General features: G+C 22.8%; 3 protein-coding genes across 3 annotated transcripts; all 3 read right to left on the bottom strand. All coding sequences in view use genetic code 6, as the record gives it.

Moving 5' to 3' along the window:
* Nucleotides 1-16: 16 nt before the first annotated feature.
* On the bottom strand, nucleotides 17-2,605 carry TTHERM_000242186 (lecithin-cholesterol acyltransferase; the record flags this gene model as incomplete). The annotated part of the gene is made up of 5 exons (XM_012800233.1): nucleotides 17-346; nucleotides 421-946; nucleotides 1,171-1,510; nucleotides 1,637-2,155; nucleotides 2,350-2,605. The coding sequence occupies 5 exons, from the start codon at nucleotides 2,603-2,605 to the stop codon at nucleotides 17-19; spliced, it is 1,971 nt and encodes a 656-aa protein (XP_012655687.1).
* Nucleotides 2,606-4,201: 1,596 nt separating this feature from the next.
* TTHERM_00242180 (lecithin-cholesterol acyltransferase) lies at nucleotides 4,202-7,360 on the bottom strand (the record flags this gene model as incomplete). The annotated part of the gene is made up of 5 exons (XM_001024941.3): nucleotides 4,202-4,561; nucleotides 4,674-5,199; nucleotides 5,620-5,959; nucleotides 6,184-6,699; nucleotides 7,105-7,360. 5 exons carry the CDS (start codon nucleotides 7,358-7,360, stop codon nucleotides 4,202-4,204), a joined length of 1,998 nt encoding a protein of 665 aa, XP_001024941.2.
* Nucleotides 7,361-8,989: 1,629 nt separating this feature from the next.
* TTHERM_00242160 (WD domain, G-beta repeat protein) lies at nucleotides 8,990-20,197 on the bottom strand (the record flags this gene model as incomplete). The annotated part of the gene is made up of 12 exons (XM_001024939.2): nucleotides 8,990-9,147; nucleotides 9,194-9,304; nucleotides 9,364-10,872; nucleotides 10,935-11,200; nucleotides 11,248-11,683; nucleotides 11,938-13,309; nucleotides 13,418-14,174; nucleotides 14,417-14,930; nucleotides 14,990-16,092; nucleotides 17,121-17,596; nucleotides 17,810-20,083; nucleotides 20,180-20,197. The coding sequence occupies 12 exons, from the start codon at nucleotides 20,195-20,197 to the stop codon at nucleotides 8,990-8,992; spliced, it is 8,994 nt and encodes a 2,997-aa protein (XP_001024939.2).
* Nucleotides 20,198-20,944: the final 747 nt, after the last annotated feature.

The raw sequence follows: 20,944 nt of genomic DNA, 5'->3' as shown, positions 1-20,944 counted from the left end.
AAAAATTTTTTAATTATCATAGAATTAGAGTTGGACAATAATTTTTAAGGTCTTCAAGTTCTTTAAGACTAAAATAATTCTATTTTTTACTAGATTTTTAAAAAGTAATCATAGACTAGGCAACGAAATCTAAAAAATAAGAGTCGTTAATCATGCATGTATGACCACAAATATCTTATTTATCCCCATTTTAACACTCACAATTAATTCCTCTATATTATGAGTGAGTTTATTCTGTTTCACCATTAACCGATATTGAATCATAAAAAGGATTTTCTTTTCTGACATTAGAACAAAGTTCTACTAATTAGAGGGGTTTACTATTTTCTTTTTATTACTAATGTTCCTTTAAATAAAAAATAATTTTTTTGATCAATTTATTTATAAACTTAAACAATTTTTTTAGTTTAATAAACTTACATAAAACCATTTAAGTCCTGGTATGATTGCTGAAAATGTAGGGACAGTACCATCACCTAAACCACTTTCCACGTGATCAGCGAAATAAAAATCGTTAGTATCATTGTAGACTTTTTAAGTATCTTTGTTGTAGCTAAAAAATAAATCAGTTTTGAGCATATTACTGTAAACTATAGAAGTAGGAACATTAGGATTAGTTAAATTTTGTAGACCTTCTGCTTCAAAAGACTTATTTTATAACTATAAAGCTTATTCTACGTCATAAGTGCTGTATTTTGTAAATATTTTTTAAATATCTTCCTATGTTGCTTTAAAAGCTTCTCCATTTATTCTTACTATAATTTCTTTTTACAGATTGACAAGCCCATTTTTACAAATACCACCTTTTCTTGTTTCAAACACGTCATTCAGACAGGTTTCTTATGGGTTAGGTAAAAAGGCAAATGGAATAGAACCTTCATAATACCCAGTTTCTTCATAATCTATTCTTCTGATTATTTCCTTCATCCAATCTTCATTTTTGAATCTTAAAATTTAAAAATAAAAGTTTTATAAATTGAAAACTGATATTAAATATAAAACACATTTTAAGTATATTTATTATTATAAAATAAGCCTCAGAAATAATTAGTAAAAATCAGAAATTTTTTATTTGAGGAATGATAAATTTTAAAAAAATTATTTTTAATTGTAAAATTAAATGGACAAATAGTTTTTTTATTTTAAAAAGGATGAAAGTATTTATTTTACTTATCAAAAGTATCCTTAATGAGTATATCATAAGAACTTGAGCAGCCTTGGGTAAAAGATATTTAAGTATAGTAATTCATTCCAAATTATTTGCCTAAAATATTTTTAACGTATTCAGGATTGCCTCCGAGCATAGCAATAAAGGATTTAGGAGTTCCAAGGAAAGGAGGACCTGCAGCAATAAATTATTTAATTTTAAGGTCTTTTGTTTCTTGCGAAATATTGCTTAAAGAGTTAAGTACATGTAAATTACCTAATGAATGGCCTAAAATGATAGATTTTTTACCAGTTAATTCATATAAATGATCTATAGCTTTAGGAATTATTTATTATGTTTCACCTATTTTAAAAAATTTACACATAAATATTAATTATTTTAATTTAATATTAAATGCTTTAAATAAAAAAAAATTATGAAATTATTTCATTTATGCTTAAAATGTAATAAAAAAACAGTTTTAATTACTTTAAGCTACATCTTAGCGGAAATCATAAGGAATAGCTTAATAAGTTAATCCAGACTAGTATCCCATAGCATCTAACAATTCAATAACATTTCCAAAACCTCTAGATGTACAGCCTAAAGCATTCTTCAAAATTATGTCCTCAGCAAAATCTTTAATTGAGTTAGCTCCACATTTACTATCATTTCTAGTCTACTCTGTGTTTCCATACCAAGTAACTTCCAGTCCTTCTTTACCCTCTAATATATTTTTTTAACGATTATAAACTAATCCAATTAGATCTCCATAGCATTTGTCCTTACTACTTAACTAAAGGAAACTTGTTTTAGAGAAAATTCCACCTATCCAGAGCCTATATTCAGAAGCTGGTCTCTTTTTAAAAATGTTGTATTTTGAGCATGTTCCCCATCCACAATTTTAGAAGATTTCTGGATTTCTAGATAACAATTTTTCACAATCAATTTTTACCTAAAGAATAGTTCCTAGTAGACCAGGGATTAATATTACAGGTGCACATGGCCCTATTTTAAATTATAAAATTTTATATTTTTTGATGAAATATTTTAAATACTCTATTCCACTAATTTAACAAATGTTAATAATTTTTTTTTAATAGAATTTATTTTCTTTGAGATAAATTGAATAGTTTAAAAAATTTAAATCCTAAATAAGAATTTATACTTTTAAGATAATTTTTATGAATTGAATATTTTACCTTTTAAAAATTCTTCATGTTACTATTAAGTATTTAATTTTGATTTATCTTTGCCATTAATACAAAAGTTATCATATTTTTTCAATATTTCTTAAAAGTGATCTTAGTATTTATTTTATTCAAGCTATCTGAAATCTTTTAAATTTCTATTATCTTTCTCATAGTCAGTATTATCACTGAAGAAAATAAAAGTGACTAGGATAATTATAGCTAAAGCACTTAAAGCTATCTTTTTTATGAATTAAAAATTTGGCATTTTACTTCCACTTTTTATTTGTGATGATTAAGAATATTTATTTTTCAAATAATTTATTTATTTATTTATTTATGCAAAGTTGAAGGATCTTCACTTTTTTAATTGTAGACAAATCACCTTTCTAGTTATTTTTCTCGAAATAAATAATCTTATGAAGTCTAACTAAGAAGCCTTACACATTTTAAATTTGCCTTCAATTTTAAAAATATTTCAATATTTTTTTTTCTTAAAATAAAATAAATTAATTTTTAAAAACTAAATAAAATCTCATAATCCTTTTATAAAGTTGTTTTTTTTTTAAGTTGTTAAGACCTTGCTATAAATTTTTAATATCTCCATTTCATTCCTTTAATTGATAAATTAGTTGCCAAAGCAAGATAAATTTTAGCCATGAATAATAATTCTTTTCAAATTATGAGTTTTTGTAACCTAAAAGTTTAATTGTAAATTAGAAATTTCTAAAAATTAATATTTCTTTTTTACAGAAATAAATCAAATTAAATATTCTTTATTAATACAATAAATTATTATTTTGACGTATCTATTTATTACTTAATTAATCTTTATTATTAGTTATTTAACTTTATATAATCATAAAATTGAATTTATCTTGAAAAGATACATAAATATTTATTACTAATAAAAGCATTCATCTATTCATAATAATTTTACATTTTCAATATAAAAATATAAAATAACATTAATTTTGTATTTTTTAATCTATCATTAAATATTTAATGGAAGCTAATTAAAAAAGCTTTTTATCAAATTTTTTAAAAGAAAATTTAAAAAATATTACAAATAAATAAGCGAATTACTCCATAATATCTATCATTAATTATTAAACTATCATCTAGGTATTTATCGTAATTTATTTATTACATTAATAAAAATTTATTTGTTATTGAATTTTAATTTTTAAAACTAGAAAAATAAACTAAATAAATTTTAAAATATGTTACTTTAACTTTTACTACACTAAAAAATAATTTATTTTAATTTTAAATATCTTAACTAGCTTTTAAAATTTTCTTTTGTAGTAAAAATAAGACAAATATTAGAAGCAAAATTTAATTTTTAAATTCATAAATTTAACATTATTTTAATTAAGAAAAAGTTTAAAAATATAAATAGAAATTAAAAATAAAAAAGAGATCTAATTATAAATTTTTTTTTTATAAAAAATACACCTAACCTCTACCCATATATAAAAATTATTTTAATAAAAAGTTTTGGAAGTTGGATGGTCATATAAAAAAAGTTAATTAATTTTTTAATTTATTTTTAAAATCAAGAAATATCTTATTTTTAAAATTGAATATTAAAAATAACAATTTTTTTGTACTAATTCTTCTTATATTTAATAAGGGTAAAATTATTTTTAAATTAATGCTGATATTATCAGAAAGAAAGTATGATACAAATTATACAATTTTTAAAATAGCAAAAAAAAAACTTAATTAAATTTTAAAAAATACACTACATTAAGTAAAAATTAATCATAACACATAACTTGCATCTTTTATTTAATTATAAACTCAATTATAGTCAGTCAACACCTTTTTAATATTATTCATTATTAAATTTTTAAATTACTCACATTTCACTTAATTTTTTATCTAATTTTTATAATTATAAGGCAGGACAAGATTACATAAGTTCATCAAGCTCATCTGAAGTGTATTAACTGGAATTTATATTTGATTATTAATTAGTTATTAGAGATTAAACTATAAAATCTAAGAAAAATTAGTCATTTATAAAACATGAGTGATAACAATTTCCAATATCTCCACCTTTAGAGCATTCACAATCAATTCCTCTATATTCTGATTTGTTTTATTCTTACTCTCCAGATATTGATGTAGAATCATAAAAGGGATTATTTTTTTTAATGTTAGAACAAATTTCTACTAATTTAATAGGCTTACTATTTTCTTTAGATTTTTAATATTCCTATCAATAAAAAAAAATTATTTTTAAATATTTTAATATTATCATTTTGATTATCAAAATAAATTTTATATAAATTATTAGTATGAAAGTAAGTTTTAAGTGAAATTTCTACATGAAACCATTTAAATCCTGGTAAAATTGCAGAGAAAGTAGGTACTGTACCATCTCCAAGTCCAGTTTTGATATCCTCAGGGAAATAGAAATTATTTGTTTTTTCAAAAACTTCTCTTGTATGTTTTTTATAATTAAAATTCCATTCAGTTTCGAGCACATTTCCATATATTATTGAAACAGGAACGTTTGGATTAATTAAATCGTAAAGTCCTCTAGATTCTGAGGCCTTTTTAAATAAATTTTTTTATTACTCTGCATCATAGATGCTATAGTTTTCAATAATTTTATTAATATCTTCTTTGTTGGCTTTAAATTATTCATTATTTATACTCAAGATAGGCTCCTTTTATAAATTAATTAATCCACTTTTGCATTTTCCTCCAATTCTAGTATCAAATACATTATTTACACAATCTTCGTTTGGTTCAGGTAAAAAGTTAAAAGGAACAGAATTTTCAATAATACCATTTTCTTCATAATCTATTCTTTTTATGACATCTATCATCCACTCCTCATTTTTAAATCTTTCATATTTAAAATTAAAATAAGTTTATTTAACTTTAAATTAACAAATAAAAATAAATAATTTAAAAAAAATAAAAGTGTTTATGAATTTATTATTAAGCTTCATAACAAATAAATGATATTATTTTATTTTATTTTGGGTAGAAATGAACTTAAAATATTATCAAAGAATTAATTTAATTTGATTTTTTTAAGGAATATTTTTTGTTCTATTAATTTAAATTAAAAAACTAAATAATTTATCATGAAAAAATTGCTCATAAATCTATTTTAATGTTCGAAAAAATATTTTATTTTTGAAGGATAATCAGTTAAGTGCATAAACTTTATTTATTTATTTAGTCATTTGTGATAGATTATATTTTTTTCAAAAATTTATTTTTAGACAATTCAACTTAAAATAAAAATTTGATTTTTACCTTTCAAACGAGTCTTTAATGAGAATATCAAAAGTGCTTGAGCATCCTGATGAGAGTTACATTTAGGAATAATAATTCATTCCAAACGACTTTCCTAATATTTTTTTTAGATAATCTGGATCTCCGCCAAGCATACTGATAAAAGCTTTAGGTGATCCTATGAAAGGAGGACCAGCAGCAATAAATTATTTGATCTTTGAATCTTTTGTTTCTTAGGGAATATTACTAAGAGAATTTAGGATATGTAAATTACCAAGAGAGTGTCCTAAAATAATAGATTTTTTGCCAGTCATTTCATAAATATGATCTATTACTTTAGGAATCAACGTTTGGGTATCACCTTTTTAATATCAAAGTATTTTACATCATATATTGAATAATAAAGATTCAATTATTTTATTTGATTATGATGTATTATCTATTATTCAAAAGAAATTTAGTACACCTAAAAAATTAATAAGAAATAAAAAGAATAACCAAAATTCAGTTGTTGGTTTCTTTCTATTTTTAATTTCTTTTGCTTTTTTTTTTGAGCTGTTGGATTTCAAATTAATTAATATTTACTTTGTGACACATCTTATCTAAAATCATAAGGTAGAGCTTGGAAAGTGAGTCCCGATTAATAACCCATCACCTCTAGTAAATCAATTAGATTACCAAATCCTCTTATAGCACAGCTCATTTTTTTGAGGATTGGATTTTTTGTAAAATCTCTAACAGAGTTTGCTCCACACTTGCTGTCATTTTTGGTCTATTCTGTGTTTCCATACCATGTAACTTCTAATCCTTCTTTAGCTTCTAGTATATTTCTCTCTTTGTTGTAGACTAATCCAATCAAGTCACCAAAACATTTTGATTTTTCGCTTATTTGTAAGAAACTTGCTTTTGAAAAGACATCTCCAATCCATAGTTTGTATTCTGAAGCTGGCTTTTTTTAAAGTAAGTTATAGCTTGAGCATGTGCCCCATCCGCAGTTTGAGAAAATTTCTGGGTTTTTAGATTAAAGTGTTTCACAATCTATTTTTAGTTAGAGAGAAGTACCTAGTATACCTGGAACAAATATAATAGGAGCGCAGGGACCTTAATTTAATTTAAATTTTAATAAAGAGAGTTAAGAAAAAATTGCTCATAATTAAAATGAAATAAACAAATTTTTGCGATAATAAGAAAAAAGAATTTTAGATAGAATGTTTCACAAAAATTCTACACGATTTAAAATACTGATCTGATAAATAACTAATAAGTTGATTTCTTAATTTTTAAATTTAGAAAGTAGAACAAAATTTAATTTGTTTCTAATTAATTTGCTTATAATCTAGTGACATCTATTTTCTTTTATTTAATCATTCGAAACTCCCCACTATTTATTTAAATTCTCAGTATGAAAAATCATTCTTTGCAATTTGAAAGAGATAAATAAATGTCCATCTATCAAAATACATTTTTAGATTAATTGGATTTTAAATATAAATCATAATTTTTTACCTCTTAAGAACTCTTCATATTATTCTTTTGTATCTAGTTTAGACTTATCTTTGCCATTTATACATAAGCTGTCATATTTTTTAAGTAATTATTTAAATCCATCTTCAAGGAAAAAGTCGCTTTCAAGTTTTTAATGAAAATTTTCAAGAACGGTATCTTTGTAATCTGTGTTATCGTGTAAAAGACCCAAAAGCAGAAGTGCAGTGATACAAGTACCACTAACAATAGTTTTTTTAAAGTTTTAAAAATCTACCATTTTTAAATGTTTTCTCTTTTAAATTATAAAGTTTTAAAATAATAATTAATATTAATTATATCAGCAATTTTTTATCTTTTTAAATGGAGTTTTTTAAGTTTGTGTTTGTAAAAAATAAAAATTTAGCAAGTGAATTTCAAACGTGTAAATAAAAACTAAGATTTTAATTAGAAGGGTAATTGTTTCTGTTAAATAATATTAAATCGATTGATCACCTTTAGAACTAAAAATTTTCAAAAAAACAAAATAGATATATTCTAATTTTAACAGATTTTTATAAATTAAAGTTTTTCTATTCTATACAAATAAGAAAAGTTTTTGATGAATGATCTCATTAATCAAAACCAATTTTCTATCTTATGTTAAATAATTAGTATGAATCTATCTTTATAGAAATAAAAATGAAAAATATTAGATGATATTCCAAAAATAAAAATAAGATAAATTAATATTATTTTAAATTAAGTTTTATTTTCAATGTAAATAAATCTGAATAAAATAATATTTAAAATAATCTTTTACTTACAAATATAAAATTAATTGTATTTACATAGATTTATTATTAACTAATATTTTAATTCCTTTAAAAAATATAATTTATTAAAAGTGATTACCATTGTTTTTTGTAATTTCAACATTTTTATTATTTTTTTGTTTATTTTATCATTTTTTTAAATACTTCAAATTAATTTGGTTTCTAGTAGAAAAAAACAAAATTCATTTTCCAAAAGTAACTAAAGGCTTGAGTTTTTAATGAATAAAGTTAACAACGAAAGCTCAATTTAAAAATTACAACTCCCCAATAAAACATATTAAAAATATAATATTAACTAATATATTCGCTTCTAATTTTGTATTATTTTGAGTTATTTAATTAAAAAATAAATATCCTGTTCAATTTTTTATTTTATAGCTTTTTATAATAAAAGCTTTTATTTTGAAAAATTCATAATATACATAATAATTTAGGTTAACTAATTTAAGCAATTAAATAAATCATTAAAAAAAAATTCGGGATAAAATAATAATGAATACATTAAAATTAAGAATGTGATAGATTAATGATTCAAAAAAATTTATATTTAACAAAAAAAACTTTTGTTTTATAACTTGTTAAGAGTGAAAAAAAAAATCAAAGATTTTTTATTAATGTATCTAGGTACTAAGATTAATAAATAGAACTGACTATTATTTTATAATTTTTTTAATTATTTTTAGTATTTTTATTGTTATTAAAAATAATTGAAGCCTATTAAGCATTCATTAAATACAAAGACATATTTTTTCCTTCAAACAAAAATTAACTTTTTCTTTCATTTAAAATACTTTTATTTGATATTTTAGTTAAATTAGCAAAAAAATAAATTTATTAATAAAAAAAAAACAAAGGAAATAAAATAAATAATAACCTAAATAATTGATTTTAAAGTTTTTAAAAACATAAATAATAAAGTATGTACAAATTAATATATAAATTTACTAAATTATGTTTGATTAATTGATTGATTGATTGATAAATTAATTTTTCATAAGATAAATTTAATTGATTTTTACACATATTTAAACTTATTATGACTAATTTTAATATATTATATTATTTTTATTCTATAAAAGCTGAGTATCTATCGATCAAATTTTATTGTTTTTTAACTTTAAAGTTTTTACAAGCTTTTCTTAAAAGTTATAATCCTAATTAATAGGACTATTAACTACTGATTTTAACTCACGGCTTGAAAGTATGAGATCTCTATTTGTAATATAAGCAAATTCCATACTAGATCTTAGAACTTTATAAAAAATGTTCAATATTAATAAAGCCATTTAAAATTTTACTTTGATCTTTTTATATAGATTTTATAGAGTGAACTTTAGGGAATTCTTTGTTCTAACTATTTTTTTAGATTTCTATAGATATACTGTTAGATTAAGATTGGTCATCATCTTCTAATTATATATAAAGTAATTAAATTTTTATAAATAAATGTATAAATTTAGAGAGTTACCTTTTTTGTTTACTTAACTCGAATCAATTTAGAAATCGCTTGTTCGAGGAGTATTTTATTCGTTATGGAAGATACTTTTTTTCTTTTCTTTAGATATTTAATTTTTAAGTTTTTCTTATTTATGAGTTAATTCAAGCATAGAATTATTTTCTTCTCTTCTCTTTTTAAAATTGCTACAATAAACAAAAGCATATACTTTTTTCCAGTTCTTGTAAACTTACATTTTATTCACTACTTTTGCATTCATTAAATTGAGTAAAGATGAGAATTATTTTTCAAAGTATGGAAATCTCTTGGCAAAGTAAACTAATAAAGCTTTTATTTTAGATTTTAGGATTTGCAAGATAAGATAAATTATAAATGAGTAATGGAAAAAGTAAAATAGAATAATTGCTATTGATTAGATAAAAACTTGGCTCGTAATATTTATTATTATATTGAAATGGAGGATGACTATTAAAATAATATGAGAGTACTGATCACATTTATTAAATATATGAGATTAATAAGGTCTTAGTCTGATTGAGAGAAGAACGTATTTTAGTATGAACAGGGTAGATATTGAAGATTTTAAAATTTCATTATCAGAAATAAAGTTATTTACAATAGTGATTAATAATTTTAATGCTATTTTTAGAAATTCCCAATAAAATATCTTTAGTCTATACTCCTGATAAAGAAAACCAAACCTGATACGTGGTTTTATGAAGTCTAAATTTTTTCTTAGCTTGTAAATGCCACTAAACAAGAGAGATGGTAATAAGAAAGCCCAAATAATGAAAAAAGGCAAACTAAACGATAGGATAAATATAACATGATCTCTAGAAAGGCATATAGAAGAGATATCGTCAGTTATATATTATTTATCCCCAATAGTCCTGCATGAAGTAGCAGATATTATCCCTGACAGCAAATCTGGTTGGATAAAAATAAAAAGAAAAACAAGTCCATTAAAAATTTGATTAGAATTGTGTTTGATTTTTTTGCTTTACACAAGTAAAAAGTAAATAAGAGAAACAGATGTTAAGTAGAAAAGGGGAACTATCTAAGAGATAACCTATCTAGAGTAAACAGGTTTAAGTTGCTGATTAAAGATAGACCTATAGCAGTCTGGTACAAACTTCATTTAGTCAATAGGGGTTGATATTTAAACTTAAATAAAATCAAATACAAAAGGTAACTAAAAGTTCAACTTATTTACAATCTTGCTTATATATAAATAGTGCATTAAAAATTTAAGGAAAATGCTTGTGTAGTCTTCACAGTCGCTTGTTCCTATACTAGCAAATCCAGCCATTCTCATATAATATCCTATAATTTTTTTCTTAGATACAAAGTTAGATTAAACCACTCCATATATTACGTATAATATAATCAACAAAAATGCTAATCCTTGCATTAAATAGTAAGAATTTAAAGAATCACATTTTTTGCATGAAAAATTTCCAGCATAAGAATAACGATCTGGCCATATTTTAGATTCAATATCGCAAGTTTCACATAATGGACCTTATTTAAACAATAAAAAATTAAATTTATAGTTTAATTTAATAATTAAGAAAATTAATTACCTATATATCCTTACTTACAGTAAAATTTGCTTTCACTAGACTCTCCTTAGCAGTTATCAGGTGCATTTACACACTCTACTATTGTGTCTGTATTATTAGTTTCTCTCCAATACCCATTTTTTAACTCAATTACATCTCTATAGCAATTTACAGCAGTTGTAGGGCAAATTTTACAACTTAAACTAGCACTACTGTTGCTATAAGGATCAGCTAAAGAATACATGCCATCAGGGCATTACTTACAATACTCCAACTAACCAGCTTACCTAAAATATTAAAAGAAATTAATAAAAAATTAAAAATAATAAAATACTTTGGCATGAATAATTCGCCTACTTAGCAAGATCTAAATTGAATTTGAATATATTCATTAAACTATGGCGTAAAGAATAGAGAAGAGTTTTAAGGACTCTGTAATTGAATAGCATTTGTTTTCACATAGAAATAATTGGTTCCTGGAGGTTTCGAATTGATTGCAAGCTTGTCAAATACAAAAGAATGAGTAGATATTTCGTATTTATTTAAACCTATTAATGTTTCTGAATTTAATTGAATCAAATCATTATCTGATATGCATTAAAATTAGTACGAATTCAATTCATCATACACTATTTATGGTAATAACTAAATATGATCAGTTTTAATTTTAACAGGATTATTTTCTTCATCAATCAGCTAGATTTTAAACAAAAAGTTATCACCGCTCATAACATTTTATATCAAGTAAGACTAAGAAAAACTGTCAGAAGCTTTTTAATTTTCATTAAAATAAAATTTTTAAAATTGAAAATTCCAAACTAGAACGAATGAATGAATTTTGAGTAAATTTATTTAAGATTTTATATTTAAAAAAATATTTTTTTAATAACTAAAGAAAATATAAAAGTAAGTAAGTAAGTGATTGAAAATTTTATTCATTTATTAGATTGAGAGTCAAAACCAAATTAATGTTTTACCAATAATTCATAATAAAATGAAAAATATTTAAAAAATAAAAAATTACTTTAGTTTGCAATCTAATAAACTTGAGTTTTATTATTTTAGAAAGTGAGCTTCATGCTTCTAGGATGTGAGGCTAAATTATCTCCAAAAATTTAAGCTGTATTGCCTTAAATGATGTTATTATTATTTTACCATTACTTATTTATAAATTATTTTGGGATAATTCCAGTATATCTTATTCCTCCTCCAATTTAAGCAGTATTATTGATTATTTAGGTATCTTTTAACTGTAATTCACTATTTTATAGCAAAATTCCACCACCATTTATTGCTTAGTTGTTGATAATCTTTGTCTAATTAAGCAGGCACTGAACTTAGCAGTTACTCAGGTATATAGAACCTCCCTAATATGCTGCGTTGTTTTTAAAAGTTGAATCTGTTAAAATAAACTAATTTGCGTCTGCAGAAATAACAGAACCTAGACAACTTTAGCATGTTACATTATTTGCTTTTATACTTGCAATCTATACATTGTTAGTTTGTAAATCTATTAAAGAGAGTTCAGTTGTATTAACATTATTTATGTTAAATGTGTCCATTATCAAGGTATCTGTAATAACTTTATATTAATATTAAGCTTATGTGTAAGTTTAAATGTAGTATAAAATTCTGCTATTTATAGATTAGCTTATAGTTATTTAGCTTATTTTTGTATATATATTTCCTAGCATAGAAAAGACATTAAATTTATTTAGAGTAGAACAATTAATAATTTAAATATTAGATATTTATATGTTCTAAGAGCTGATCATTTAAAACAAAGCGTTTGTATTGTTTAATGTAGATTCAAATGTAATATTTTTAAATTAAATATTGTCAATAATTATAGTTTGAATGTTTTCAAATTTAAATAAATTCTGGTTTTTGAAGGTGCAATTACTAATAACAATTTATTTAATGTATACATAAGAAGCGCTGCTAACGTAAAAAAGAGAGCTAGATCCTTATTATTATGAGTTTGACAATATTCTAGTATTTAAGCTTGTATAGGTACCATCAAAATAAATATTTGCCATACTGAAACCTTCGATGATAACTTTAGACACATTTGTGAAGAGGAAACCCTGGGTAATTAATGAGTTTGAAGTTTGATTTAGTATTTCTCCATCATTAAAGATGAAGGTTTATGTATTTGGATGGAATTTAACTGGCTATGGATTTGAATTTAAGTCCTGATTCTAAATATACAAAGCATATTTTTTTAATTACAGTTAGCTAAGTGTGTATTCAGTTAAAGCATTTGACAAGCCTACTAAAATTCGAGGTTATATTCCTTATTAGTTAAATTTAGTTTCATAGAAAAATAAATCCTAATAAGTAGATGAAGCTGAGTTAGAATCAGGATAGAAAACACTTATTAAGTCAGTAGTAGCCTATTTAATATTTTAATTTTTACAGAATTAAAAGAAATTCAATTTAATTAATTAAAATTTATATCAAATTTTTTAATAAATATTTTGAATCAATAATATTTAAATTACTTTGCTTGAAGAGTAGATTATGTTGTATTTCACTGTTTTTATTATATTTCCTAAACCAAATTATGTAAAGGATGCTTTATGCAAGTCTATACTTCTTTTCATAGTAAAGTAACTTTTAGAATTTTAAATATTAGAATAACAAAAGCTCTAATCGAATGCTGCGTTTGACTAATTTTAGGAGTACATCATAAAAGTATAATTAAATGATGTCTTATAGTTGATGCCTTTTAGGTTAACAATATTTGTTGCAGGGTCAAATGATTAGGAAACTATTTAACTTCCTTACATATTATATTAATTAGTAAGAATGGCTGTAATTGAACCAGTTTGAATTTGATAGATTCTCAAGCTAGACTTTGAGTTTACAAGTATGAGATTGCTACCTAAAAAGCTGACATCTACAATATCATTCAAATCTGAAGGATTACGGATACTAGATATGAATTGAAATGTTTATCTATCATAAATATTTACCTAAAAAAAATTAAAAACAGCATATTTATTGAAGCTTTATGACAGTTTCATCTAAATGTAAGTATCACTTGGAGCAAGTATTGTACCTGATATACTCATAGTAGCTGTATTAAAAATTAGTATTTTTGTTTAAAGATTAATCCATATAAGCAGTCTATCATATTGAGCATCAAGCAATATTTGATCTATTTATCCGCCAATAGGAACACTGGCAAGTAAACTCACTAAAGTTTAAGAGTAAGCATACAGTCCAATAGATCCATCTATAGAACTACTAACCATTCTTTTATAAAAATTAAAAATTTTAGATTAACAAATTTTTTTAATTTATTTAAAATAATAAATTGCTTTTAATATTTAATTAAGATAAAAAAATTAAAACATTTTGAAAGTTTATTTTAATAAATTAAACTTATTTTTTGTATTTATTTTATTTTAAAGATTGAATTCTTTTAAACAAAAATTCATAAAAGAGTTATTTTAATTGAGATTTTAAAAATTATTTAAAATTTAAATTGGTCTTACAAACCTTTAGAGATGTCAATATTTATTTTAGTAACTCTGTTAGAATGGTTAGTTAGAGTAGCTAACTTCTAATCATTAGCATAATTTACAACTAAAATACTTCCATTTTGAGAACAAACTATTAAATGTGTCAAATTAGCATTTATTATTGAATAAACTATTCTTGACGTTGAATCTCCAGTTACTCCATCTTTTTATTAATAGGTTTTTTTTATAGTTATAACTGAAGATGTCTAATCAACAGAAACTTTGACAATATCCTAAGTCATATTGACAATAAAGAAGTAACTGCTTTCCGATTTATCTGAAATGAGAAGATAAGAATTAATTGATAATGTTGAAACAAGTTAATAATTTGTATTATAGCTCTTTATCGTAGTTTGTTCTCTTATTATCAGCACATTTCCAACAATTATAGACTGGAGAGGTTATGTACTAAGTTGCATTAAATACTAAAGGGAGTTTTCCTAAATTAACCAAACATTTCTTTCAAAATCTGAATAGAAAATTAAATCTTTTTAAAAAATAAAAAATTTTTTGTTTTCAATTACTTTAATAAATAAAATATCTTACCATTTATTGGATTATAAGCTAAATTTATCAAAGAATTTGATGGAAGAGATTATTGCTAACCGCTTTAACCTAGGTAGGAGTAAAATTTCCATTACATAATTGCATTATTATTGTATGCAATCATTGTATTGCTCTGTTTATCAATCAAAATTTCAATTATTTTATCACTAGTAAAAATTGGAAGAATCATAAAATCTTACACTTTTGAGAAGCTTGAGGAAAAGGGGTTAAACGTAAAAATTTAATTTTTAACATTCATTACAAAAAAAATATTAGCTTCTTATTCAGCCATAATGCCATTGATCGAAAGAGGATAATATTAGTTAGTCATGTCTTAAAGCATGGTTCCAGTTTAGTAATTCCAAACTTTAACTATATCATTAATTCCATTGCTAATGATTCCAACTAAATTACCTAGAAGTGACATCTAATAAATATTTTAAGTAGATTTATCAGAAAATAATAAATTTAATGTTTGTCTATTAAAAGATTAGATAACAAGCTATGCACCAGCAATGATGTAGTTCCCTTATATAATAAAATTTTAACCTATATCACCATCAAATCCAGGAAGCTAAGTGATTTTAAGTCCTGTTAAATAACTGTATACATATATTGTATTGGTAAATAGAACAAAAACTCTTTAATAAAGATCATCTGTAACTAAGGTATTAGTACCGGCATTTAGCTAAATGAAAGAAATAGGTTGCCTTTATTAAAAATCATAAATGCAAATTTAATAATTTGCTCCTCTAGATATAAAAAGAATTCTTCCATTAGGCTAGCTATTATCAAATGGTTTTATAAATAAATCAAGGACAGCCTAAGAATTGTGATTATTAAGCTTACTAACAATAGAATTTTAAAGATAATTCCAAACAATAATAAATCCATCATTCGAATATGTAATTAAAGTCCCAAGCGTATCTTAAAGATAAGCTCCATTAATTCCAGCTGTATGTCCTACTAGTTCATATGATTTATCTTATTCATAAGACCAGGCAAATAAATTTTTGGAAGTATCTTAATTAAAGGTTATTAAGGTAAATCTGGGTTTGTCAATTATTACTCCATTAACCATTTACTTATGAAGTTATTTAACTCTATTTTAATTAAAAAATTTTAACATGCATTTATGATGGAATTATTATTTGATTTTATTTTACAGTTTTCAAAAATTAAAATTATACATATCTTCTTAAGTAATCTTTGAAATTTTTATTTTAAAATGTAACCTATAAAAAAAAAAATCTAACCTTTTAAGAGGTTAAAAATTTCTTTAAATTGAACATTCATAATTTTAATAGATAAGAAGGTAATTAAAAATTAAAATAAGCTAAATAATATAGTATATTACTTTTTTATTAATTAATATTCATAAAGCTCTACATTTAGATTAGTTACAAAAATTAAAAGTAAAATTTTTCTTGCAAATCAACAACAACAACAAAAAAAATTAATTTAATTTAAAAATCTATGATTAAAATGTTATTGTAAATTTTTTAACTTAGAAAAAAATAAGCTCTTATTACTATAATTCAAGGAAATATTAAATTAAAATTATTATATATTAATTTTTATTATTGCTTAAGTAACTCAGTTTTTTTTTTTGTGAATTATAAAATATTGAATGAGAAATATTAATTTATGTTAATGGTAGGTAAAATCTTCATATATTAATTATAATATATAAATAAAAGTTAAATCTTTTAATGAATATCCATTTTAAAAATATTTTTTTAGAAGAGAAAGTAAATATCTTTTTAAGATGGAGAAAATGAAAATTATTTTTTTTGGATAAAATAAAAAATAAGAAAATTATTTGTTTAAGATGACTTTAATGTCAAAACTTTTTAATCATTAATAAACCATCTAATTATATGCAATTAATATCAAAAATTTCATTTACTTTAATAAATTTATAAAAATAGTTGATTTAAAAAACTGGATAATTTCTCTTTGAATTTTTTGTTTGCTCATCTTATAATTATTATATTGAAATGAAACTCTTATCTTTTGATAGTAAAAACCTTATTTGTGGATGGAAATTTACTTTAGTTTTTGACGATTATCAATCATGATTTCTTATCAAATTAAAAATGAATGGTATAATAATTAAAAATTGATTTACTTGTAAATTTATTGGTTTAGGTAGTCAAAAACAGTTACAGCTTAACTCAGAATTATATATTTATAAGCTTCTTAGAAGATTTGAACCTTACTTATTACTTAATTTTATGCTACTTATTGCCATTAAACAATAATTGATGGCTGGGGAGTAAAGTGATAAGCATTCACACTTCCTTAATCTGTCACGGTGAATATTTGCATTCTATCATCATCTTCATTGAAATTTTATATTTTTTGTATAGTATTGAAATTTTAAGAAGCCAGCAGATATTACAAGTCTCCAACCATAATGCCTGAACCATAAGCTGCATAATCAATTTAGAGGAAAGCTTGTCCATAAATAAACGAAAACTATCCTTATTAAATAGGAAAATTCAATAATTACTGCTCGAAAAAGTAATCTACATATAATCCCCAAGCTACAACTCCACCTCCTATTGTCGCGCATGTTGCAACTTCAGGATAGTTAATTCCACACTTTTTTAATAGTAAAGAAATAATACAATTCCAATAATAATAAATTAAGAAAAAAACTATTAAAATAAATTGTGCTTATATTTTTGAAAATGAGTTACAAAATATTCTAAATTTTAATTAATATTATCAGAGCTTAAATCTGATAATCTTATATACACCGTTAAGATGTAAATTGATAGAATCTTATTTAAAGAAAGAAAATATTTAATTTACAATTGTAGGAGCTGATTTATATGACAAGCTTTTAATCAAAGATAAGTCTGTGTTAATTAAAATTACTAATCCACCATCAAAATAGACTATGCATAAATTATTTTTGTCATCTAATTTCCATCCATTTATTTTTTAACTATTTTAATTCAAATAAGTGTAATCTTTTTAATACTAAACAGATAAGTCAGGGTAGTTTAGCTTTACCAAAATTCCTGATGGAGAGGAAACATAAAGAAGATCAAATTAGCACTAAATATTGTAGACATAGAATTAGTTCTATATGAAGATTTACGACCTTACCTTCTTAAGATTTAAGTCATATACCACAGCTTAGCTCAAACCAAATGCAAAGACAAAATTTCTTGTATAATCTTCGAATAAATTAAGGTAGGCTTCTACATTGTTTTGATGTTAGTAATTAACTTATGCTGTGACAGGATCATAACAAACAAACGCTGTATCTTGATAAGAAATACATACATTTTAATTTAAAACAATGACAACTGTTACTGGTTGAATTACTTTAGCAAATCTGCTTAAATTTAAATTTTTAGAGTATTATAACACAGAAATTAGCTAAAAAGTTATTTTGTCATACACAAATCCTCTTCCATCAGTAGAAACGGTTGCTACTAGAGAATTACTAGGCTTTTAATACACTTTGAGGGCAGCACTAGTATAAGCTATGGTTGGATTGGGGAAGTTGTTTATAATAAATTATATAGTTCTAGTTGAATAGTTTATCGCTACCACTTAATTTGCGTAAGCAAAAAGTATATTGTCTACATCAGAATATTAAAATTTTATTACTGAATTTAATTTTTTCTCTCTTTGTATGGTTATGTAATTTTAAGGAAGAGTAGAAACAATTGGTTATTAGCTAGGCGAATATTAAAAAAGAAGAATTTCTCCAAATAAAGAAGAAATAATCAACCTGTTTCCAAATAGCTAGCAATTTGCAATTTAAATATCAGCAGAAGGGAAGAGAGTTGCTAAATTTGATTACGAATTTAATAAGAAAGTAAGATTAGCTCCTATTAACTTGGAATCATAAAAAATTAATTCGTTATATGAATAAGTGATCATCTTTATATTGTTTTAGTCAACAATTATATTTATTATGCTGTTAATGTGGTCATTAAATGTTTGCATGTTATTTATAAAATTAGTTTTAAAGTTGCTATCATTTATATCGCCAAGGTTACAAACTTTAGTTGCTATCTTATTGTTTAATACATCTAACCCATATGCAAACAAATATAATGAAGTAGTCTAAGAGGTTAAACTTAATGGTAGAATGAAAAAAGATGTTATTTAAAATTAAGTAATTAATTGCAATGGAGAATTAGGAGAATTGATTTGCCATAAAAGAAGATTCTTATCCATAGAAGTAGAAATTAAGTAATCTGAGCTAATTAAACCACTAGAAGATTTAATAAAAACAACTTTAGTAACTACTTAAGTATGTCCAACAAATTTGCTACTTTAAGAGGTAATAAAATTTACTAGATAAAACTCTCCTTACAACCCAAATGAAATAATTGAGTTGCTACTTAATTCAACTTCACTAGACGATGAAAGCTATCCATTTATAACTTAAATTTTTGATATAATTGTAGCCTTTAAAAAGTTCCATATTATTACTTCTCCTCCAGAAGAAAAGCTCAACAATCTAATCACATCAGAATTTTGATTAGTTTTATTATCTATAAACAAAATCCTCAAAACTCCTGAAGTGTGCCCTTAAAATTCAGCTGTTAGTTATCCTGTTTAACTGTCCCAAACAAGAACTCTTTGATCACTTGGACTACTTGTTAGTATTTCTCCCATCCCTTATTAAAGGTTATTTCTATAAAATATCAAGTTGTCTGCTATCCCTTGATGGAAAGACTAGCCAAATTAAAATGAATCTGGACACTAGAAAACTTCTTAGCAACTGCGTGTAAGATTGTCTCCTAATTAAGTTTGAGAACAAGTTGAGCTACACGCATAGCTGCCATCAGACGATGGAGAAGTAGCACGGTAAAAATAAGGAGAACATTAAGCTTGGCAAATGGTATTATTATTATTGCTGGTTGAAATAGATTAAAAAGAATTTTATGAATTTGCTAAAGAAGAAATATCCTAAGATTATTGTATTAAATTATATCCATCAATACATTATAGACAATTTTATCCATCTGAAGACTGTTTTAAGCAGTAGCTTATGTTTTGAGATCGCCTTTCATTTATTTGAATAACTAAAGCTAAATAAAATATAAAGCGCTTTTTTATCTATTTTTTTTACATTGTATATCTCAAACTGAAATTTCTTTTATCTTTTTCTTTAATTAATTAAATATTAGTTTATGTTAAAAAATTTTTTATTACTATTTTCTCTTCCTTCATTCACTTTTTTTATCTCTAATTTGTTTATAAAAGTTATTTATTGATTAATAACTTTCTATAAATTTAGAAATTCATTACATAAAAAAGTTTGCTTTACTTATAAATAAGACTAAACAAATTTTTTTTATTGAGTAAATATATTTAACTTAATGTAAATTTTATGTTCAATATTTTATGCAAACATTAGTAACTAAAAAAGTTATAACTAAATAATATTTCACCACAAATATTTTACACTTTATTTGTTTGATTTTTAATGTAATCAAATTATTAAGAATCTAAATATAGTTATTTACATATGCATACTTAATTAATTAAAAATCAATCAATAATACTGGTACCAATAAGTTCTATTTTAACTATTAGAATATAAAAGCTTATAATTTAATTTTCTTTTCACTTTTTATTAAAAGCCATATAATTTATTTAAATACAAAAATTAGATTTACATTAAAATTAATATATATTTGGTTATTTGGTTTATTAAATTACGTTTTCATTATTATTTATTTAAAAATAAAATTTTTAATAATAGATTAAATTAAATAGACTTTTTATAATGAAGATTATATATAAGAATGTATAAGGTGAATATAAAAAATATTTAAATTCCTTTTAATATTTTTTAAAGTTTTTGATTTAATTTTTCTAATTAAAATAAATAAAACATTACACTTTCCTTAAAAATTAATCAATCAATTTACAGTCTATTCATTTTTTATACTAGAATGTGTAAGTTAAAAATTT

This window comes from Tetrahymena thermophila, assembly GCF_000189635.1.
Source record: "Tetrahymena thermophila SB210 genomic scaffold scf_8254373, whole genome shotgun sequence".
Lineage (NCBI taxonomy): Eukaryota > Ciliophora > Oligohymenophorea > Hymenostomatida > Tetrahymenidae > Tetrahymena > Tetrahymena thermophila.
This window is presented reverse-complemented; position numbering and strand designations above follow the sequence as displayed.